Raw genomic sequence first — 25,271 nt, forward strand, 5'->3', positions numbered from 1 at the left:
CAAGACATGCTGACGTCATAGTTTACAGCGGAGCAATGATTGGTTGTTACAGGAGAAATCGGCCAATCAGAGCCCAGGAATAGAGAGACCCCATAAAGAAAACAAAACAAAGTTACAGAAAACGGGAATTTCAAAACAGCTGATGGCAGGTCAAAAATCAATGCAGGAGAGAGCACCGGTAATTCTCAAGACTTTTGTTAAGATTGTCTGTGACTGAGAGGACTGACTGGCTATTGTTTGTGTGGGTGAGTTTCCTTACTGTATTTTTTAAAGGAAAATCTTAGGAAAATGGCCTCAAATAGGGTGTATAAAGGGAGTGTTAGTATGGAGGGTTGGTGGCCCTGGTATACAGACTGGTGCAGTGTAACCCCTGTCAAGGCGCCGGTGTCACTCGTATATCTATCCATCTATATGTGTATATATATTTAACATTACTACTTGTCAGTTCACAGGATTCTCACGTGGTACATGTCTCATTAAATGGTGTTTTAGATCATAATAATGGTTTCAAGTTGATGTGTCATTGGCTCATTCTGGAATCTCACTTCTGGAAGCCTTTGACATTTAAGACCCGGTGTTGTCTGTGTTATACCCGTACATATTACTAATTACTAGTTTGTTATTATTATTGTCCAAAATTCCAGATAATTCATTGCAAATGTTAAGTACAGTTCTACATTCTGATGAAGACTGACCTCCCCATAGTTATTGAAGGTGTCAATGGTCAGAGCCTTGAATGAGTGACACAAGTTGTTAGGAAAGAAGAGTTAGCCTATTTAACACTGTGCAGAAAATTTCCTTACAAAGGCTGCACAGGTAAATATTCATTAGTTTGTTCTGCCTGATTTCAAAATTATGCTCTTCATCTGTGTAATTAAAGAAAGAAGCTATTGTATATGAATTTAGGGTAGATTTCATTATGTTAGGTTTGGTAATATTTCCTTTTGTTGAATTTAGTTAAGTTTGGGTTAGGTTTGTTGGTGTTTCATTTTGATGAATTTGGTTAGATAAGGAACCATAAGTGAAGATCATTATTTTTCAACCAATCTTAACCTAACCAAAAATCACATGAATTAAAAACTACATATTAGAATTTCTGGTAAAGATTTGTTTTAGATCAAACTTGGAATTTCATATTTTATTTATATGGGAAGAAAGAGCAAAAAAAGGAAAGAAAATTACTTTTTTACATTATTGATGCAAATTTATATTTCTCGAGTATATTGACCAATTAGATCTAACCAATTTCCAACGATATTGGTTGTTCAAAGTGGGCAGGGCCTTGAAGAGGGAAAAGTGGGGTAAAATAGTTAAAAGAACACCAAACATACCTTTGAAAACTTGGTAATTATTCACAACTGACCAGCGGCCGATTTTTCATGGAAAACGATTATAAAAACGCTGCAGTCTCACTGTCTTATAGTGAACGCTGTCATAGTTTGTGCAAATGTGTTAAAAAAAATTATTTCTAAATTAAACCTGACCTAACCTTAATTGATGTGAAAAACAAGCAACAGAAACATTGTTAGAAGATCTCGCTAACCTAACCAAGCAAATCTATCTAACCTTACCTAAATTCTTAGCCTGGGGGCTCTGCCTTCCCTCCAGACCCCCACCCCCCGGTATATTAAATGGAAAGAACTTACTATGATATGGTGTAAATTTACGTTTTTTGTGGACATTACAGTAGCTGTCTGTACTGAACGGTTCATAAGCTTACACCGAGCATCGGTGTTGATCAATCACAGGCAGTGGACTGTTTTGAAATAAGTCAATATGATTGGCTGTTTACATCCTGGGATGAGACATCACTGCCTCATTACTGCCAAGAAGACACAGTAGCTGTGCTTAGGGGCCTAATAATTATCTACCAAACAAAACATTTGTACTGTACATGAAATGATTATCACATAAGTAGGCAGTAGGCAGCTATCAAACAGGGAGGTACTACTGCTTGGGAAGATATTGGAAGCATAATGTGTTGTCTAATGGTGGACCCTGCTGCCATATGTGACCAAGTCCCAGGTTGATGATCTGACTTTCTGCCTCATTTACACACAATTGTAAGGTCTCAATTGTTTCTCTTACAACACAACATAAACATACATTATGTTTCTCACTATTGATCTGTTTTATTTTTCCATTTGCTTTTTTTTCCGCCCCCTCAGGCCCTTACTTTACCTAACTCCCTAGCCAGGGTGCGGACCCCGTCATATTAAACAGAAGTACTTATTATGATATCTGGTACCAATAAAAGCAACTTTGGTGAAGCATCATGGTGTAATTTTATGTTTTTTGTGGACGTGAGAGTACGCTTGGACCGGGTGGGTCTGTTGTAAACAGACAGAAGACACGCAGTGACTCGTCAGATTTTTCAGAGTTGTGTTTATGGTAAATAATTCATTTCTTCGCATACAAAGCACGTAGAAACGTCATTTTAGTGTCATCTGATCAGTTTTTCACTGTATTTTACCCTGCAATGTCCCTCATCTTTCATGCCCTGCCCACTACAGGGGATTTATGATTGTAGATAGAGAAAAACAAAAAAAGAACAAAAATATAATTAAAATAACAATTTTCATCTATTTTAAAATATAATAAGATTATCTGTGGAAAATTTGAACAAAATTGAACAACTCCTTCTGGTGTTGTTCTCATATATTACCTGTACTGTACCCTTACTGTACTGTACCCTTACTGTACTGTACTCTTACTGTACTGTACCCTTACTGTACTGTACTCTTACTGTACTGTACCCTTACTGTACTGTACCCTTACTGTACTGTAAAACTCTTACTGTACTGTACCCTTACTGTAATTAAAATTCCTTACTGTACTGTACTCTTAATTGTACTGTACCCTTACTGTACTGGTAATTTTTACTTGCACTGCACCCCACTGCACTGCAACCCCTTTACTGCATTGCAACTCTCACTGCACTGCAACTCACTGCACCGCACCCCTTACTGCACCGCACTCCACTGCGTCTGCAACCTCACTGCACTGCACCACTGCACTGCACTCCACTGCACTGCACTCCACTGCACTGCAACTCACTGCACTGCACCCCACTGCACTGTACTGCACTCCACTGCACTGTGTCCCCACTGCACTGTACTGCACCTCACTGCACTGCACCCCACTGCACTGCACCCCACTGCACTGCACTCCACTGCACTGCACCACTGCACTGCAACCTCACTGTACTGCACCCCACTGCACTGCACCCACTGCACTAACAGAACTCACTGCACTGCACTCCACTGTACTGCAACTCACTGCACTGCACCCCACTGCACTGTCCCCACTGCACTGCAACCCCACTGCATCAGAAAAATCTTCACTGCACTGTAACTTCATCAATTGCACCTTTACTGTACTGCACCTCACTGTACTGCACCCTTACTGTACTGTACTCTTACTGCACTGTACTCTTTACTGCACTGGTACTCCACTGCACTGCACCCCCACTGCACACTCAAAACTCTTACTGCACTGTACTGCACTCCTTACTGCAATTGCACCTCACTGCAATTGTACCACCTACTGCACTGCACCCCACTGCAATTGCAACGTCTCACTGCACTCAACTTCACTGTACTGCACCCTCACTGCACTGCACTGGCACTCCACTGCACTGTACCCCACTGTACTGCAACTTCACTGCAGCCTGCACCCCACTGCACTGCACCCCACTGCACTGCACCACCCACTGCACTGCACCCCACTGCAATTGCAACCTCACTGCACTGCACCACTGCACTGCACCCTCACTGCACTGCACCCTCACCGTACCGTAACCCTCATCAAAATTGCACTCCACTGCAATCAAAACTGGCACCCCACTGCACTGCACCTCACTTGCACTGCAACTCACTGCACCAAAATCCTCACTGCACTGCACCCACTGCACCGTACTCCACTGCACTGCAACTTCACTGCACCGTACCCTCACTGCACTGCACTCACTGGGTAATTGCACCCCACTGCACTGCACCCCACTGCAATTGCACCCCACTGCACTGCACCCCACTGCACTGCACCTGCACTGCACTCCACTGCACTGCACCTTACTGCACTGGGGTAACCACTGCACTGCACCTCACTGCACTGCAACCTCACTGCACTGCAACCTCACTGCACTGGGTAACTCTCACTGCACTGCAACCTCACTGCACTGCAACTCACTGCACTGCAATCCCCACTGCACCGCCTTACTGTACTGTACCCTTACTGTAATTGTACCCTTCATTACTATACTGTATATCTCATAGGCATAAAATAAGTTCATCAGGAACCCATCTCCATGTAAACAACAGTACCAAATTCATTTCTTTGTCACACCAGAGCAGAAGTTGTGAATAAAAAAGCTATACATTTTTTCTAGCAGACTCGCACCTCAAAAATACCTTAGCTTTCATCTTTATTTCAGATGTCTTCAGGTCATAAGACTCACTCATTCAACCACCCAACGATAGGTGACCCAACATTTCATGTCAGTAATATTAGACAACTAATCCCCCACTCCTACCTCCATTTGACGCTGCATCAAGTCATCAGGCCAGTAAATATTATGACCCACTAATCCCCAGAGCTCCATGGGAGTGGAAAATACCAGTCTTCACTCTAACACAGATCTATTCACGAGGCTCCTCACACGCCTTTATCATATAGAGTTTTATTTATTTTTTAAATATATTTCATCAAACTTTTAGATAAACTATTCAGGATTATTCTAGTAAAGAAATGTGGTTTCTATCTTAATGAGAACTGCTTTTACAGACTCTAATAGTTTAGACTCTTGGAAAAATTTCCCCAGCACCTAGAAACATTCTGAGGAGGTGGGCTAGTGTCTCTCTGCAGCAAGGTACGTAGTTTAGACTCTGAAACTTTTTCTTGAAATGTGTAAAGCACCTAATGACAAGGAATTTTCCGGTTTGAGAAAATCGTCTGGATATCCGAAATCTTCTATCCCTGAAATGGTTCAAACTCAATTGTTCCGGCTCATTGGGGATATCATTGTACATGTGTACACCGTTAGCTGACACAGATAGGGACCGGGAAAAGTCGTTGGTTAGTGAATCATCAGTTATCAAAGCAATTCATCCCATAAGAACATAACAACTAGGTGTTAGGACCAGCCAATCTCCACAAACTCCCATCTACCCTTTTTGATATATCTCTGTACTGTACACTGTCAACCAAGAAAGTAAAGCAGACATATAAAGCAAGCTTTATAAGCCTTAAATAAGCAATGTAAAGCATAAATTGACACAAAGTATTTACCTGTGTTGAGGATGGTAGAGACAGTCTAGGGTGGCAAGTTCAAGTCTCTACCAATCTTTGTTGGTCCATCACCACTCTTATTATGCCTTATTACTTCACATCAAGCTGCCCCTAAACTGTACAGTACAGTATACTGTACTGTACAGTTTAGTATACTGTAATGTACTGTACAGTTTAGTATACAGTTCAGTATACTGTACTGTACAGTTTAGTATATGTTCAGTATACTGTGCAGTACAGTACCAGCGTTCAATACAGTTTGTATATTTTCTTATGGCTTTAAAGGCATAATGTACTTCAGGGACAATTTAAAACTTTATAACTTGTTTAGATATTTTACACATTTGTGACAGTAATATACTGTGGGGAATATTGTCCCTTTATTTTGGGAGGTATGTACCACCCACCACCTCTCTGTGTATGTATGTGGGTCAATGCCATTAATATTGATCAGTACCTTGCCTTGGTGTTATTGTTTATCACACTTGGAGTAAAGTTTGTCCACCAATACACAACAGTATTGACAGTACAGTAGTAATATATTATCATTATGTTGTCTACTAATGGGTAATGTATTCATTTGTGAGGACTTCTACTCCATGTTATGTTTCTGGTCCAGTTCTCTGTAGTGGTAAATAAATTATGTTGCGGACCTTTGGGGTGGATAAAGAAATGATGGCTCTCTGACATGCAAGATCTGTCAGCTGGGTGTTATCAAGGCAATGCTCATATGCTCACTGTGGCTTCTCTACAGCACTGCATTATTTATTTTTTTACACCTTTTTTTTCAATAAAGTCTTTCTTCATAATATGAATATTGTATAGTACATAAAAAACCCGTGCTGGCTAAGTAAATCCAAGTAGTGGTATTGTTGCTGTCAGGTGTGCCAGCATGTCTGTGAAGTACACCTCTCACAGTCAGCTTTTGTGTCTAGACTCAAGTACATGATCAAAATACAATTTAATATTCAGTATTTCTTGTTTCTCTTATAGATGACTCCACAAACAACAATCTCTACAGTTATGTCACACACACTTAATACAGTACAGAGATACATATGTTGCATGTGTAGAGTGCCCACAAGATTACAGTACATACATGCAAAGAGAGCCAAGCTTGCAAGCATATGGTGCTAGTTAGTAATGTTTGACACCTCCATAAGTCGGTCTCCCTTCTTAAAGTTATGCTGCACTTGTGGTGAACATTCCAACACAAATCTATGAAAACAAAAGTACTGCACTTACCCTGGTTGCTAATTTTTACAGGTATATAAATTTAGGGTTTTTACTCTACAGTATATATACTGTACTGTCCTGTACTGTTCTGGGATGTCCACAGTGGCCTGACATGGGGGAGGTTGTTGGGTGTTATTAAAGGCAAGCACTGCAGGAATCATATAATACCAGGGAGTGCTGAATATTAATTATGGTGCCCTAGATGTATAGTACTTTGCAATACTATGTATAGTACTTTATACCCCTCCTTCCCACATCCATGTACTGGGTGGAGGAGCCATTAACAATCTCGACCACAATAACAAACACCAGACCAAAGTATGAACGCAGCGACGTTGCTCACGTACAATATGCTTAGATTTTCTCCTGAGATAATTTATATAACTCATTTCCAAGTTATTTTTAATAATATCCGAGATCTTAGAGGTGCTGAATTATATGAAATTCCGAGATATTAAATGCCAAGTTATCAATTTACCGGTAGTTATTTTATACTGGCTGTTTCTTATAGGGACCGCTTCCCCATTGTGATTAATTCTCAAGTCCTTGACTGTCTTCACACCTCCTGGTGAGTGCGTCGAGTTCACAGATTCAAGCACTATAAGGACCTCTCCTAGTGCTGAGGGAAGAGACGTTTTGCTGTCTCTGATGCTGGGAGTGGAGGGAGCCGGCCTTATACACAAGCTTTGAGTTTTATCTATTACTTAAATGGTTTTTATGAAAGTTCTTTGTCATTTACTATTATGTTTTACTTTACATTATTTGAATTTAGTCTTTTAATTCTTTTTATTTTACTTGGCAGCATATGACCTATGATGTAATGTTAAAGAATATAATTACCACAATCAAGTAAATCAACTGGGTTCATGCCTGATGGGTTTTTGTGTGGTACATCACCCCTTCGCTTACTACAAGTTCCTTCAACATAGATTTGCTCCAACACCTTTTTTTTTTACCTGGTATCACTTAACACAGGGCTAAGATTCACTCAAATGTTGGCTGGTCCAAGCTTACCCGGTATGTGGGAAAATTTGGCCAAATGCGATCAGTTAGAAAATATTTTGTGCGGACCAAAGGAGCCGGCTGATGGCCAAGTCCACTACGAGGAGGATGATCTCTCCAACAGCATCATCCTCATCTGATAATGTTCTACATGATCTCCTTATTTTACAGAGATTCCCTGCATGAAGCCAGTAGACTTTCCACTTCTTTAACTCAAACCTCTTGTTAGGTACACAATGTTTAGTATATTCATCACTGATTCTTTGAAGCTATCAAAATCATTCACTTAACCAGGCCAGATTGGTGGCCACACTACATTCATTGTAGATGGTGCAGCTGCGTCCCAGGACACTGTGATGTTATCAGAGGCATTCTTGATGTTAAAGTTATGCCAGAAAAACCTGAAGATTAGTTTCACATCCTCTCATCTGTTTTGGTGATCAATTACTTTCCAAAGCACTTTTAACCTTAGGCCATTGACATATAAATTTATGTAAAATATTATCAGTTTTGTGCTGCCCATCACTAAGGTTATAGAATTTATTTCTCTAATTAGACTTGATTCAACCAAAAGTGTTTCTCTGATGAATGATGATTTATGTACATTTATACTGTTGTTCCTCTCCATGATATGATTATTATCCCTAATATGTTCTGTACTATAAGTATACGTAACAAAGTAGACAGTGTATGATATAATAATGGTTGTCACTCGTGTAACGAGGGCGGCCAGCCCAAGGGCCACCTAGACGTGAATTTGTTTAAGGTGTAGAAGCTGTCGCCAACACAACACCCACACCCTGAGTTAACGAGCTGCACGACCCAGTGTCAAGGAATATTCCGAGAAGACCGGACAACTCGCCAACTGCACTGGCTAGCCATTACCCCAGAAAATGATTTGCAAATCGATTAACATCCGGTCCCCAATTACTGCTGGGCAGACAGAGGCAAATTACGTAAAGAAACTTGACCATAGTTTCACCCTGCCTGGGGATCAAACCCGGGTCCGCATGCTTGGGAGATGAGCATGCTGACCATTACACCACAGGTCACCATAGACAGTGTATTTACAGTGTGTATCCAATCCCTCCTTGATAGAGGGAGAGGAGAGTCACAGTTAGCTGCTACAGTAGATGGTACAGGACAAAGGTAGGTCATCCTATATCATCGTAACACCATTTGGCCTGACAGCATCTGTTGGTGACCACAGTTCAGTATAATATATGCAGTTGTATATTGTATTTTGTTTATTTACAATATACTGTATTGTATGTGTACAATAAATACAGTTCTGTGTCAGTCTGTGCAAGATGTGTAGTTTAGAGTAGGAAAACTTTCCTCAATACGGGGTGTAAAATTCCACTGTCTCGGCTGTGACACTGTCCACGCCTCACACTCCAGATTTACTCCGTTTGATGCCCAGATCATATGGATTTTTTGTTTTTTATGTATAGTATGGGACTGTATATATATATTTAAACAAACTTTTTGATAAACTATTCAGGATTATATTAGTAAAAAAGTGTGTAACCTAATTAATATTGATTTTATAAACTCCACCATGGACTTTTATAACCTTTTTTTTTCATAAAAGAATCGAGTCCTTCATTGTATCATGTCTAAATATTTTGTCTGAGGATATTTTATTGAAGCAGTCATGTAGAGAATTTATTCAGGATCATTGTGGTACAAAATTTATCTCTCTAACACAATTAAAACAGATGCTGTAAATAAAAGTTTGTACACTTGTTCGCTAGCTGTAAATATATTTGCCTGTGGCCTCGCGAGCACCACGACAGAACACAACTATTACTGTACAGTACAGGGGTAAGAATAAATGATGGAAGGCTAATTGTAAAAATTTTTTTTTAATATTTTTCTTAATATATAATTTGTTAATTTTTGGTTCATTTCAGTAGTGTGAGCGCAAGAAGAGGGTATCTCATCATGGCTGCCAAGATGCCAGAGGCGCTGTATTCGTGTGAAGTGTGTGGATTGGACGGACTTACGGACGAGGACTTGCGGTCCCACATGTTGTTTGCTCATATAGAGGGGACAACTTCGTGTCCTTTTTGTGATCTAGGAGATATAAGTCCCGATGAAATGGTCCATCACGTAAATTCTGCCCACTTGGACTATTTGAGTCCGCAAGATGAATCATTAGACGATACTTTAATTGTAACAAACGGTTTTGGCGACCACATAATAATTGCGAGTCCGTTGAGGAAAGCTCAAGTGAATAACAAATCCTTGGACAATCATGTGCCTGTGATTATGGTAGAAGAAAACGATAACTACAATGCTAACCTAAGTCCATCTCATAGTAAGGGGGGGGATGCCAATAACCAGGGATCTCCAGACCGTGCCCAACTCTCCCTTAACCTGAACCAGTTGGAGAGACGGAACAGATTAGCGAGTCCTGGCGTGCGCAGCCCCCTCTTGGACTCCCGGGTGACGCTGTGTCCCATATGTGGAATGAAGGAGCCGTCGCCGGCGAAGCTCGAAGAACACGTAAACCGAGCGCACTTTGATCTGATGTCGCCGTCGTTCCCAGCCGTCACCCCTCAGGAGGAAGTCATCTATACTTGTCCTGTGTGCATGAAGCAGTTTGAGTCTAGTCCAGACCTCGAGCTTCATGTCAATATTGAACATAAGGATATCCTGAGTCCTGCTAAGGTAATTATGACTAGAATTAATGGGTCAAATAATCCACAGTCTCGGTAGGCCACAAGCTAACCGAACCATTAGGATAAGGGTTTAGTTCTATTGAGCTGTAATCCTAATGGTGAAGACTGTAGGCCATTTGACATGTAATCATTAGTTAATTATGAACTTCATTTGATTAATGTACTGTACTTATATTTTAACCTGTTCATTTGAAACTGCATCTACACTCACCTAGTCATTATACAGGCATCCCCAAGGTTACTGAAGGTGTTAATTTCTTGAAAACTTTTCCATAACGCAAAATTCCATAACATGGGAGCAATTTTCCCATTGACTCCCATTATATATGTAGATACATTCAAAAGGATTTTTTTTTCAGCCCAAAAAATATGAATGAAAATCAACAGTTTTAAACACATAAAATGATTCATTCAAGGTGTAGCATGATAATAAATACACAACACTTTATTTTAACTCAGCAGAAACAATGTTGAGAGCTGTAGGAGGTAGTGAGGTGAGGTGGTGTAGACTGGCAGTAATTTTTTGTTCTATATCACGATTTTTATGTTTGAAAAAATTTAAACATTTACCCAAATTCCATAAGGGCGAATACTGTACAGTCCAGAACACAGACGCAAAACTTAGCAAACTGCGGAATGAATTAAAGCTGAACGACACCAACAATTATACACATGTGTTTCATATAGTATACTCCTGTACAGTAACTACAGCTCTGTATACCACCAAATAAAATGCATTGGCCCAGAATATTAAATTGTGGATGTCATATTAGTGAAGGGTCATTGTAATCTGTAGTTAACTCTTTATTTTTGTAGTAGTTTAGGAGGTTTCTAAACAAATCATTTTACTATAGTACTGTAGATAGGCTGTAGTACAGTGCTTATTGTATATCACTTTTTATTCCTTCTTGGGATATGACTGAATGGTTCCAAATGAATTTAGGTTATGTTGTCATTTTGCATAAATCATGACCTATTTTCAGAAGGGAATTAGAATGGAATCCTCTGCTTCCAGATTTTTGGAAGAGGAGCAGAAGAAGACCCTACCACATAAAGAGAATGGAGGGTCGTCACTCCCAGTTGAGGGTAAACTATCACAGTTTCAGAAATTCTGGAGCATATTACCCTTTTGGTTCCTAGGATGGTTAGGAAGGACCTTAGGTGCAAGATGGGACCTCTTCCCCATCATAGGATGCCAGAGCAGGAGGCTTCGAGTCCTTGGCACTTTGTAACATGATTAAATAGTTCGTGGATAAAGTTAAAGTAATTTTAATCGAGACTTCTGGGAGCCACAGTAATTTTGGGGCCTAACAGGTGATTGCTCTTGTTCCTGGTTGACCATTAGGATGGGAATTTTGTCTACACTGTTGTTTTGATTTGAAGGACACTTAATGGTACATCCCTCATATAAGACCTTTATAAAGTTTACGACTCTAATGTTGGGAACAGTATATGTACCATAATGTACTGTACTATACGTACTTCCAACTCAAGCTTCTTCTCTTTGGATTAAACTCTCCTTCAAAGCTAAAATATAACTATCAGGAGATCTTTGTAGAGGTAATCCACAGCTAATGAAGGATAATTAGCTCTTTCTGAGAACATATCAGGCTGGAGGTTCTAGTGTCTCTACATAGCTTACATGGTGCACGTTTATCACACAATAAAGAAACGTCTTTGTTAACGTCTAGTCCAAATTTATATACTGTAGTAAATTTGACAAAGAAATGGTGAGGAACAAGTCTTGGGGCTTCTTAAAAGTTGATTCTTTATGGTGAACTTTCCTTTGTTTCTTAATGGAAGCTGAACATACGTAAACCAAAACATTGTGTATACCAGGCATGGGCAACCTTTCCTCAGTCATGGGCAACTTTTCCTCAGTCATGGGCAACCTTTCCTCAGTCATGGGCAACCTTTCCTCAGTCATGGGCAACCTCTCCTCAGTTTTGGGCAACCTCTCCTCAGTGTTGGGCAACCTCTCCTCAGCCATGGGCAACCTCTCCTCAGTCATGGGCAACCTTTCCTCAGTCATGGGCAACCTCTCCTCAGTCATGGGCAACCTTTCCTCAGTCATGGGCAACCTCTCCTCAGTCATGGGCAACCTCTCCTCAGCTGGAACCAATTACCCAATATCCCATTGAAATAATGGATTCGGTAAACCAAATTTTTGGTTTATGAACGACTCTGTGGAACGAGTTGTGTTCGTTAACCGAGGGACCACGGTATATGACACAACATCATAAAATGGACAAAGAATGAAAATTAAACAAACAAAAGTTGGTAATTATGTCCAGTAAGCTTCCCTGTGGCCAAGATGTAGCGTGACAGGCAAATAGCCACACTGGAACCTGATAACCTGTGCTGGGTATTTAAACAGTGGCGGGAATAGGCGGACATTCTGGAACGTCACACGGGGCTTGTTGATAGGATGTTCTGGACCGTCACCCCGGGCTTAAGGGTTAATACATTTCTTTCTGATTATATATATATATTTTAGAAATAATTGTCCTAGGGGTAAACACATAAAGTTAATAAACATTTCTTTGTACACGTAAAAATTTACCCCTCCCCCCTCCCCCTCCGGTCAGCAAATGTTATTTGTAGATTTGGCGAATTTGAAGGGCCTACTGTATACTGTATAAAGGAAAATGTAAAAGGAAACACATTTGACATTTATTACACATTAAAACACAATATTTAGGGTCATGGGGGGAAGGCTTAGTGCACAGTGGCCCTCTAAAACCCCACTTGGTAAAAGTTCAGACAATCAGCAAGTCTGGACCCCATTTACCCCCAAATTGTCTAAACTTTTGAGGGTTTACTGTAAATAATAATGCTTGTATAGGTCAGATACAGGTACAGTGTACTGCTTAGCTCTGAAGAGTCGGGTGTCTGCTGTACAGATGATAATCGTCTCGGGTTATCATCATCAGTACTGTAGTTATGGATCCATTTTATATACTGTACAGTATTTACAATATTTTTTTTCCATTAATTAAAAGTAATAATAATGTGTTTAAGTAAGCAATAACATATTTTTAATTCTGGAGTTGTGTTAAGTAGAATTTAGCCTATTGGAGACACCAACTAAGGATTCATTAGCCTCAGAGAGACGGCAACTTCACACATTGGACGCAGGATTTTTATTTTTAGCCGTTTAAAAAAATGCTCCCTGTATCCATTGACCACTCTGGGGGTTCCATAGATAACATAGAGGTGATGTGTTATTCAGCAGAAGTGGATTAATGTACAGTATTGAAGCACTAACATGAGGCTGGATAATTTATACACCGCCTGTATACTGTCTATAATGCTTATTTTAGCCCCTTTGAATTACAAGAATTTTCATTCCATAATTTGCCATCACTCACATATGCTTTTCTCAACAGTCTGATGTGGTAACTCCGGTGGAAAGTGAAGACAGTGATATTGGTGTGTGTCCGGTGTGTAGTCGAGCGGGATTTGGTTCCCATAATGACCTCGCAACTCATATTGATACCCACTTCTCACGAAAATCCTCCATTGGTAGGTATCTTATTTTTATTTCTCTCGGCAGTCTTAACCATTTTGTGGGTGACTGAAGAGGTTGTTTACATCATTCAGAAGCAGGAATTATTTGTCTTTTGCAATAATTAAAGTGTAAAAGATAAATAATTTAAGAGGTGATGCCGATTTACTCAGTTTTTTTTTTTATGTGGAAATTGGCCATAAAGCGATGATGATGATGAATATTTTATGACCAATGAAGAGGATCAGTTGATTTGTTTACTGTCTTACATTAACAAGTTTGTGTTCACCTCTAAGGGCTCTCAGGTGTCCTCCATTAGTATGAGTGAATTATGTTCCAGAATCCTTGAAAAGCTTAAAAAACAAAGAGGTACGATCTCTCCCCGACTCCATTACAAGCCCCGGGAGGAACCAGTTGACGAAGCCGAGAACTGAGAGTCTTCACTGTCGTGCCGTTGTCCACGTTTTCCCACGGCCCAGTGTACGCCTTAAGGCAGGCTTCAGGTTCAAGATAATCTCAGTTCCCCGTTATGCCTCTTGTTGTTAGGAAGTGTATCAACCAGGTCTGTGTTTTCAGCAGTAAGTTGGTCATGTTTTAACTCATACAATCTCGTATAATTTTTTTAAAAATGTCATGCGTGGTGATCTTTCTTTTTTGTTCTTTTTTTTAAATACTTTTCCTCCCTAAGATCAGAAAAAAATACAAGTATTCCAAAAATATAAAAATCAGGGCACTTGTGTGAATAGCCTTGATTGTTCATGTGTCTGATGGGCGGTGTGAGGCTCATGTTGGCCCAGATGCTGACAAGTAGGGATTATTCCCAGCATTTTTTTTTCCCTAATTCTGCCTGAAAATTTTCGAGGCAACTGAAGAACATTTACACTGAATATAAATACTAACCCAATGTATGGCAATATCACGTCTGGCTGCTATGGTGATGCGTGGGTCGTAAGGATACTCCTGCTTTCATAAACATAACACAATATACTATATTTGTTCTGGTCTCACTGTCTCTCTTTGGGGGGGGGGGGTGGTAGGGGACGTCCTCTCCTTCATGGAGGAGGCCGGCCTTCTACACAAGGTTTGAGTTTTATCTATTAATATTTAAATGGTTTTTGTGAAAGTTCTATGTATTAATTGTACTTTATTGTAGTCTTTTAAGCCTTGGTTTAGTTTGGCTTATGACCTAAGGTGTTGTGTCACCAGGGATGTAATTACCACAATCAATCAACCAGGTAAACTAATATGGTGGTGGCCAAGAGGCACAGTATAGTGACCGGGTTTGAGAGCTGAAAATCGGGCATATTTTCTGGAACTTCCGAGAACATTTTTATTTTCCAGGGATGAGGGATTTTTTTTCCGGCTCTGAGAGAGTCATCTCGTTACCCGGAAATCTCATTCCTTGAAGTACTCTGCAGCGGTTGTTCCCGCTAACGGAGATATCACCGTAAAAGAAATGGTTATCATTAGGTCAAAAACAAAGAAAATAAACAATTCTAATGTCTGCGGGAGTTAGTGCGGGAGGGGAAGGTGGGAGTTGTGTCGGGATCTCAACCTCCCCCAATTGGCCGAGCCGTGGCTGCGTTATTGTTATTTCTCAACTCGTATTCTGGGGTAGATATACGTGCACAGTAGTTAGTGCCCGGATTGTGGGAGGTGGGAGTAATGTTGGAAGTTTCAGTCGTTCCAGTCTCCCGCTCATAGTGAAGCTTGCCAACTGTTAATGCGGTAATTTATCTTTATTAGTGTAGTATAATTTTTATTAGTTCCTCACATTTAGCAGTACTACAGCACACACGTGACCTTGGTACCTAATAGCCTCGGATACTGGGGAGAACATATAAAGGAATATGTGGTGAAAGTGTCTGCCTGGGAACACATCTCTCCCCTCTAATTACATTAATTCTTATGGGGAAAATTGCCCAGATGTTTGCAAATCTGTTATTCATAATGTGTTTTAGGAATGCTCCTTTGTGGTAACTGGAGTATCCCTGAACTTTTCTCATAAAGCAGGACCTTGCCACTTGTGTTCAGGAAGCTCTCAATTTTTAGGATATGTGGCATAGTTTGGGGTGGACGTCGCGAAGGATTCACCCGTCGGACAAAAGAGGCATTGTGTAAATGTGGCTTTATGTCATCACTGATCGTTCATTTGGAAAAAGAACTTTCCTTTAAGGCAGCAGTTCCCAATTATGGGTAAATTATTCCAAAGGGAGTAATTTGACATTTTTCGGGGGTAACGACAGCCCATGAAATATAACCATATTCTTCCTGCCTTTTGATTCCATACACAACCACTGGTCAGTCATGTGTCAGACATGTCCTGGACACGACAGAGTTGGTACCTCTTGCCTCACTCTCCCATGGCAGAACCGCGTCTCCTTCACGTAATGAACACGACAGGTCTAGTGTCTCCCACCACACTCCTCCTGTGTGAGAAGGTTGGATCTGAATATCAGCTTGTGCTGTACTGTGCCTAAACCAGATGGCTTTCTTTAGGGAATGTTCTTGCGGTGTTCTATTTAAGAACTGAGATTGAAATGTTTTTGGAAGAGATGGGACACAACTTGGCAGGGAAATTTGGAGACTCAGTTTGAATAATTCTTCTCTGCTATTTGATGGACATATTTTCACATCTAAATGCTTAAAACACATCACTGCTGGGACCAGGAGAGCATGTCATATCTCTTAATGAAAAGATCCAAACTGGACTTGTGGGAGACAAAGCTGAAAATGGGTAAAATAGCTACATTTCCAGAGTTGGGGAATACTTGGAAGACACTGATTCTGTGAGCTTGAGTGATGTGCAGTATATAATCACTTCACACTTTAGGATCCTGTGACTGAGCAGTATTTCCCTGACATTGATCAGTCAGTTAAGTATGGGTGCAGAATCCATTCAGATGTCCCATTGAACATTTGCCTGAAGAACCAAATGGAATTGTAGAGGAAATCCTTGAAATGAAATCAAGTCACCTAATCCAGATGGAATTTGACTCAGAGAATTTGTCGTCTTTCTGGACATTTCATAGCAAGGAATTTCCGTTGGCTAGTTCAAGCACAGCAAAAATTCTCCTACCATTTGGGTCAACATATTTGTGTGGGGCAAGATTTTTGGACGTGTTGAGCATCTGTAGTATAGATAGAAACAGACTGAACCCTGAAAGTGATGACAGATGTGCCTTGAGAAAGTTATCCCCACGATTCAAGAAATGGTCACCAACCCAAAGTGCCATTTTGCTCAACAGTGAAAGTTCTTGTAATTACTGTATAATACTCAGTTAACAATAAAGGAGAGTTTAAATTAAATAACATAGTTTATTTCCAAAAATGCAAATCTTGATAATGAAGAAAGTGACCTTGACCAAAAATAGTACGGAAATAAACACTAGATAAACCTATGTTGGGGTAATGAGTATTGTTGTCTGACTTGTTTTGGGGTAATGGCTGAAACTATTTGGGAACGACTGCTTTATGGTGTCAAGTGATCAGCCTTGCACTTATGGATGTCCTGCTTCCATTATTTTGTGTGGTGGTGGCTAGGTGTTGTCAAGATAACAGTAGGGAAGGGGGGAAGAGCACACTGGGACACTAAGCCACCCTCTATATCTTAATTCTACCGGTGAATTTACATCAACTTGACCCTTTTAGTCTGCTAGAATATACAAGCATGCAGTCTGTTCAGGTTAAGTTATATCCTAAACTACTTGCTGACAGTTGTTAGTAACAGTAATTCCTACTTTGTATTGTACACTCAGGGTTTACTGCGAAGATGTGGCTGTCATTCACACCCTTCCTATCCACCCTATACTGTTTGTAGATATTGCACACCGTTGAAACTTTATTGTCACTTGCATGAATATATCGTCATCATCTTTTTACAGGTCTTGTTTGTTCTGGAGAAGCATGATCATCGTCCCCGGCTCTGGCAGCTCCAGGGTTTGGAGCACGTGGTAAAACAGACCGTGGTGTCAATACTGTACAGGCTCTATCAGTTGCAGTCCAAATTATTGTTGAAGTAATCTATGCCTGAAATTTTTTTTTTTTATCCCAATCTGGATTAACCAACATCCACAGAACATGTGCACTGTAGGCTGAGACGGACACTTCTGGTTTGACTCTGAGCAGTAAATTACCTTTATTTGAATTACAGTATACAGGTACTCCTCGACTTACGACCACCCGGACATACGACCGCCGCAGTCGTATAAAATATTTTTAAAATTACGTATTTTCTAGTACCGAAACGTTTCCGACCCGTACGACAGTGTGGGCTGGGCCGCCTCGTGGTGTACAGCATCCACACCGTAGCCCGCTCAGTTGGTGTTTGACCGTCGTTGGTGTTAGTGATTGCGCTGTGTACTGACAAAATTTTTGTTTCTACTTCCCTTTAAAATGGCTGGCAAGTGTAAAATTGAGAGTTTTTGTGGTGCTGAGAAGAAAAGGAGACAGTCAGTTACTTTTGAGATGAAAATGAAAATAATAATGCACTCCAGCTGCAGCTTGGTGGGCTGCTCCAGTTGCAGCATGGTGGGCAGCTGCAGCATGGTAGGCTGCTCCAGCTGCAGCTTGGTGGGCTGCTCTAGCTGTAGCTTGGTGGGCTGCTCCAGCTGTAGCTTGGAGCTCTGTTATTCACAGATGACACCCTGGATGTACACAAGAATGTCTGTGGGTAGTTTTAAAGTTGCTGGCATTTTTGCAGCTGGGACAGGGAGCCATTCATTCTAGATACAGTAATTTCCTTTACCTGTATTATATATATGTGTGTGTGTGTTTGTGTGTGTGTGTCTACACACACACACACACACAAACACACATACAAATAAACAATAATGGGAAATTACTCTCACAGATAATCAGAAACAAATTTATTCAAAATGTGAGTCTACCCTCAAGTCTACTCCTTGCATTATTAATAACAAAGTATTTTTCCATTATTGTCTATTTGTATGTGTTTTGTGAGTGTGTGTGTGTGTGAGTGTGTGTGAGTGTGTGTGTACACACACACACACACACACATATACAATACAGGTAAAAGAAATAATTGTCCTAAGGGCAAACACATAAAGTGAATATACATTTCTTTGTACACAAGTAAAATGTACCCCCAGTAAGCAAATATTATTCGCTGATTTGACAATTCACGGCCATTTTGAGGACCTAACCCCCACGAATTTGAAGGGCGGGCCTACTGTGGTTAAAAGTGTGTTGGACAAGCCAGTGTTGAGCGAGGGTTTACTGTATATATGAAGGAGTGTTTGTACATGTAACTAATTAAAAAAAGTGAAGAAAGTTATGTTTATCTGCCCCAAATTATGAGTTGAAAAACCCCTACATAGCTCTCCTGCTCAGCCTGCTAATTCTTGCTGGTGAACAAAGAAATGTGCTTTAACCTGTCTCTGTACTCAAGGTTCCTAATGCCCGGGATTAGTCTTGTCATTCTCCTCTGAATTCTTTCTAGGGATTCTATATCCATTCTGTAGTACGGTGATCAGAACTGAACTGCGTAATCCAAGTGAGGTCTAACAAGTGTAATATATGGTTTTGGGATGACCTTGCTAGTCTTGTAACTAACACGCCTTTGTATGAACCCAAGTACTCTGTTAGCCTTGTTTTGAGCAAATACACATTGTTTACTTGGCTTAAGGTTCCTACTTATCATTACTCCTAAATCTTCCTCACAGTCGGATTTCTCAATAACATCGTTGTTCATCTGGTGTCTGGTTACTCTGTAGTGTTGTATGTAGTTAATAAGTCATCACAGAACATAAGGACAATCTTAGTCGTCTCTTGGGATTAATTTTAAGTCTCTTGTTTTGTCGACAGTGACGCCAGATGATGGTGGCTGGGAGAGACGTCTCGTTACGGACCTGGAAAAACAAGAGAAAGAGGTGCAGCGTATGAGGGAACAGCAAGAATTCTCTCTTCTTAGGGTATGTCAGTTGATGTAGTGTTTATTGAAGTCCAGCCACTCAGCTAATCTTCTTATTCAACTGAAATAAGGATCAGTTTGGATTATTTCAAGAGAAAAAGTTTCTTATTTTATTTGTCATTATATGAAAATTATTGGTTAGGTTTTGAATAATGTCAGTAAAAGTAGAATATAGAGACTGAGGATACAGTACTTAAATTGTTCTCCCCCTTGATCACTAGCCCACCCATCACTGACCCACATCAGGGCCTGGGGGGGGGGATGTAATATAATAATACCTAATAATAATAATAATAATAATAATAATAAAGAACAATAATTAAATACAAAAATGAAATAAATCAATAGTGAGAAACGATATATGTATGTTGTGTTGTCAGTGTAAGAGAAACAATTGAGACCCTGCAATTGCATGTAAATGAGGCAGAAAGTCAGATCAGCAACCTGGGACTTGGTCACAATTTTTGTGATGCCATATGGCAGCAGGGTCTACCATTAGTGAATACACTCTGCTTCTAATATCTTCCCAGGCGGTAGCACCTCCCTGTTTGGTAGCTGCCTTAGCTAGTGTGTCATCGCCCCATCCCTTAGTTATAGTTATTTTACAGCAGCTGTTTCTCATCCAACGTTGGGGCCAGAAAGTCAACTTTTGCTGAGTTACTGCTCAGGTGGGGGAGAGGGGGAATGAGTGTGGTGATGCTGTGACAAAAGCAGCTGCTTCTTGCCCTGTGGCACATCATACCCCTCTACCTGCCTCTGATATGAAGCCAGTAATAAGAGCTGCTATCCTCTCGAGTTGGCAGTGCAGGTGAGATGCTGTCGGAGCAAACAAACTCCACAGCATCCACCCTGCATTGGGTGCCTGGGGATATCAGGGCCTGTCCCGCCTCCATATTGGCCACACACGGCTGACTCGTGGTTTTTTTAATGGAGAAGGCGTCCCCGCCCCATTGTGATGACTGTCTGGTCCCATTGATTATTCAACACCTCCTGGTGGAGTGACCCAGTCTCAGAGATTTTCATTGTAAGCACCTCTCCTAGTGCCTGGGGGGGTGATGAGTCTTACCGTCTCTCTTTGGTACTGGGGGGTAGTGTGGGAGGGGACGTCCTCTCTTTTATGGAGGAAGTCGGCCTTCTACACAAGGTTTGAGTTTTATCTATTAACGTTCAAATCTTTTTATGAAAGTTTTGTACTATGTATTATTGTTATTTTGTTATTTTACATTATCTGTATTAAACTTATAAGTTTTTATTTTAATTTGGCAAAATATGGCCAAAGCTATTGCATCGCCAGGGATGTAATTACCACAATCAATCAATCCTCTCCCCCCCCCCCTCCTCCTTACTGTATATACAGTAGTACAGTATTAGTAGTGTACTCTTACTTGGACTCTCCCTCATTTACTCGTTCTACCTGCATTATCTGTGTTGTACCATAATAACTGGTCTACTCATCACCTCAGTCCTTGATAGTTAGTAGAACTTCAAACACATAATGTCTTTATTTTTAATCTTTGTACTAATCCTTAATTTGATTTCCCATAGGCTCAGTATGGCATGGATAATGAAGGAAATTTCTCACAGCAGTCTCTGAGTAACATGCAGAGAGCAGTCTATGCGGGAGAGATGACCGTAGCCGACTATTACGAGAGACAGATTGAACTGAAGGTCGCCGAGAAGAATGGCGTCGACGATGGTCGCTCCTGTACAAAAGGTGAATATAATTATGTTTATAGTTCAAGTTTCTTCTCATATCTTGTTAGTCATTAATATTCCTCAAGAAGAGAGAGATGCATTTTAGAGATTGTTGTTGTCAGTGTGTAACTATTTATGTCCCCATTGTGTATGCAGCATTTGGCTGTCTGTCTGTCTGTACATACCTGGTGCATCTGTCCCACCTAAGTTTGTTTGACAAATTAAAAAAAAAAAAAAAACTTGAATCATCGGATAACTGTGCTTGTTAGGTATGCTAGCTGCTTTATTCATTGTCCTTGCAGTGGGGCCTGTGTAATTACTTCATTCTCCTCCAGGGGCAGATCCAGGAATATCAAAAGGGGGGGGGGGTCCAAGAAGTTGTGGGTGGGGGAACATGGCAAGCATAGCGAGCCCACCCAGCTAGGGGATTTTGGGGGTACTGTAAGCCCCCCCCCCCTGGAATTTTTTTTTAATATGACTAATATCATGGGCATTTTGAGGCCATGTGCACCCTCAGCCTGAAAACCTGAGACACATGCGTGCATGAAAACTTACGCTCAGCCTCAGTGGTTTTTTACAAAAAAATCCTTGCAATTTTTTTTTTTTTTTATGGGCTCATTTTACTGCCATGGAATTGTTTTATTAGTTGTAATGGGGGGTCTCATCTAGTGTAAAATTGTCTGAAAATTTGCATAAAACCATAAAAACATGAAAACTCGTGAAATTTAAGCTACTTTTTCTAAGTATAAGTTGAAAAAGTTGGGAAACCTTTAGTAACATCTCGATTTCCATTCACATTGTGCTTGTATTATAGTGTTCACTGATATGTTCTATATATCAAAATAAAGAACAAAGCTTGAAGAATATTGTGGTCTGAGGATAAATAATATAACACAAAAACTCATGGAATAATTAAAGGGCCAAGCAGCGCCCCCTCCTTTCTCTCTAATGGCCAGAGTGACACTGGCTTCATGCTGGCTGCCAAGACCATTTCGGGGAAGGTGATAAGACCGACAAAAAGAAAACGTTGTCTGTCAAATGGTATTCAAAGTTCAGTCAGCTTCACCGAATAGTTTTTGAGTTATTTTAAAATATAGCGAGGCTGAGCGTAATTTTTTTTTTGCCTTTTATGTTCGACGCCACTGTGGCATCGTACAAGACCGAGCGAGCCAAGAGATATTCTGAGGTCAATAGTAATTACTTTTTACTATATAAAAGTGCCTGAGTACAATACTGCATTAAAGAAAAAATATTAGAATTATCTGATGAATGGGGGTTCCAGACCCCTAAGACCTTCCCCTGGATCTGCCTCTGTCTTCCTAATTGTCCTCCTTCTCTGACACATTCTTTATCATACATTAGAGTACTGTAGTCAGTGTGGATTTTTTCACCTCCTCTTATTCTCCCTCCGACTGTTTTCACTTCTTGTAGTTTCCCCAAAAGATGGACCCGAGTCTGTACTACAATAGGCCCTTCAAATTCTCGGGGATTAGGTTCTCAAAATGGTCGCGAATTGCCAAATCCGTGAATAACATGTGCTTACTTGGGGGTACACTTGTGTGCAAAGAAATACATATTCCCTTTATGTGTTTGCCCTTAGGATAATCCTTTCTTTTACCTGTACTGTATGTGCATGTATATGTGTAGCCACACACACACACACACACACCACATGCAAATAAATAATTATGGGAAAATCCTCTGACAAATAATCAGAAACAAGACAACAAAATGTACTGAATTGTAGAAAAAATATGAGAGTCTACACTCAAGTCAACTCCGTGCTTTGGTATTAAAGTTGGGTCGACATGTGGCAATTTTTTCCTCAGAAAAATGACTCTTTAGAACGAATGGCATCTGAGCGCCGGCTGGATTGATACGTAGATCAAACTTACGGGGGTTTTAACGTAGCCATCTAGCCAACCCAACATGAAGGGTGTCAGTAATTGTGGTGTAATACTGTATTCTTTTTTCACAATATGTATGTAGGATGGTGTGTGCGTGTAACTGAGTAAAAATAAAAATGAATAAAGTTACGAAAATCTATCCAAAAATATGAGTTGAAAAAACCATAACACCTCACAGCTTGGCCCAGTAGCCTGGTGGTTACAGTGATGAGTCTAACCTGGCTATAAATCTATTATTAATCACTATTAAGCACTATTATATCAGTAAACACTAATAATAACAGTAAACCCAGTGAAATATGGCAGGGAGGGAGGGAGGGGAGTTACAAGAGCAGACGACGCTCAACTGGGGGTCACTCACTCCCCTTACTGCTCCTGTTACCAGGTGTACGTATGGGACAAATACATATCTTGTTGTCTGATTTGAAAATGGTGACGAGCTCAGTGATAAATACATTATATAAACCGTGCAGTTACCTGTGATAACATAATAAGAAACATTGTATCATTACTAGAGTGAATTAATATTCCCACAAACAACAATTGACAACTGTGTTTATGTTTCCCACCTCCTCGGGTGCTGACATCTTTATAACTTACCTCCTTTTATATTTGATACAGTAATATAATGTATCACTAACCTCTTGGTGAGAGGTGCTGGGGTTTGGGTTTTGTCGTGATCATATAGTGGGACTCCTGACTGTTTAGTCGTCTTCGTCAGACAGCAAAGGTACTGTAATGTCTGACTGCGTGGATGACAGGTGAGGAGGGAGAAGTAGGGCCAGGTGTAGGAGTACTGCTGGGATTGATGGGGGTTTAGGATGGAAGAAAGAGTCAGTCTTAGTCTGCTGATGAGGAGGGAGAAGTAGGTCCAGGTGTAGGAGTACTGCTGGGATTGATGGGGGTTTAGGATGGAAGAAAGAGTCAGTCTTAGTCTGCTGATTAGTCTCCAGCCGCTTCCTGCTTATCAAGTCCCTCAACTCACGAAGGTGGGAGTAGTAATTTTGTAACTCGGGTCATTTGTAATGGCATGCAGATACTCGATAGCAGTGTCTAATCCTGCCCGGACAGCTGACAACTTCAGACCAAACAAGGTGATGTCTTCATCCTCACTGTCATCATCATCCTCTTCAGGGGCTGCACAGGAAGCTGCTATCTCCTCCTCAGTCATCAGCTGGAAGCCGGGATCACCTTCATCACTGTGGAGCCATTCCAAGACATTTTCTTCAGTTATCGTGTCCTCATCAGCCTTCTTCATATTATGGTGGTAGTCAGCCACCTCAGATCCTTCAAAATCATCTACATCTTTTAGCTATTTCTTCCAGCCGTTTGTGAGTGTCAACACCTTCACATCTTATGCTGCCTTGATGTCATGCTTACGGAGGCTCTGTAGAGTGTGCTGGCCTCTTGTGTCCTCATCTTTATCGACTTCATGCCCCAACACGACCATGAATTCTTGCAAAAAATTCCTTCTATGATTATATCCTCTTTGCATCATAAATGATGCCTTAATCTATTGGCTGGATTAATGATGATGTGTTGGCAGGAAGGAAAATGCACCACATCATGCCATCATCACTAACAATCTCAGGGGCATCAGGGTGAGATGGTTCATTATCAAGTAGAATAATGGCCTTAACACGATAAGCAGGAATCTTCAAGATGTCCATCTGATAACGGCGTATCCGGTTGCAGGCGTGCTTAAAAAAGAAGTCTTTAAAGATTGCTGCCGTAAACCAGGCCTTAGCACTGGCTGAATAATGGACAGGCAGATGATCCATTATGTCCTTGATAGCACAAGGACGCTTAGCGTCTCTTACAATAACAGGAGTTAGGCGGTGCGTGCCGTCAGCGTTGGCAGCACGCATCACAGAGAAACGAACCTTATCCAGCTTCCTCCCACGTGTCGAGTGTTCCTTTGCCAGGACCGAGTATTCTCGGGTAACGATCTCGACAAAAAAGTCCCGTCTCCTCTGCACTATGCACCTGTGACAAAAGCAGAGGCCTTCTCCAACAAT

At 40.7% G+C, this 25,271-nt stretch overlaps 1 protein-coding gene across 1 annotated transcript in view; it reads left to right on the forward strand.

Moving 5' to 3' along the window:
- The first annotated feature begins 83 nt into the window (after positions 1 to 83).
- Positions 84 to 25,271, forward strand: part of LOC121865671 (zinc finger-containing ubiquitin peptidase 1-like) — a 46,431-nt gene continuing 21,243 nt past the window's right edge. The window contains exons 1-5 of the mRNA XM_042365196.1: positions 84 to 245; positions 9,441 to 10,200; positions 13,601 to 13,736; positions 19,546 to 19,652; positions 21,197 to 21,365. Of these exons, the coding sequence (XP_042221130.1) occupies positions 9,472 to 10,200; positions 13,601 to 13,736; positions 19,546 to 19,652; positions 21,197 to 21,365 (1,141 nt within the window). The 5' untranslated portion in view covers positions 84 to 245; positions 9,441 to 9,471. The remainder of the gene's footprint in view (positions 246 to 9,440; positions 10,201 to 13,600; positions 13,737 to 19,545; positions 19,653 to 21,196; positions 21,366 to 25,271) is intronic.

This window comes from Homarus americanus, unplaced genomic scaffold (assembly GCF_018991925.1).
Source record: "Homarus americanus isolate GMGI-L3 unplaced genomic scaffold, GMGI_Hamer_2.0 scaffold8022, whole genome shotgun sequence".
NCBI classification, from domain to species: Eukaryota; Metazoa; Arthropoda; class Malacostraca; order Decapoda; family Nephropidae; genus Homarus; species Homarus americanus.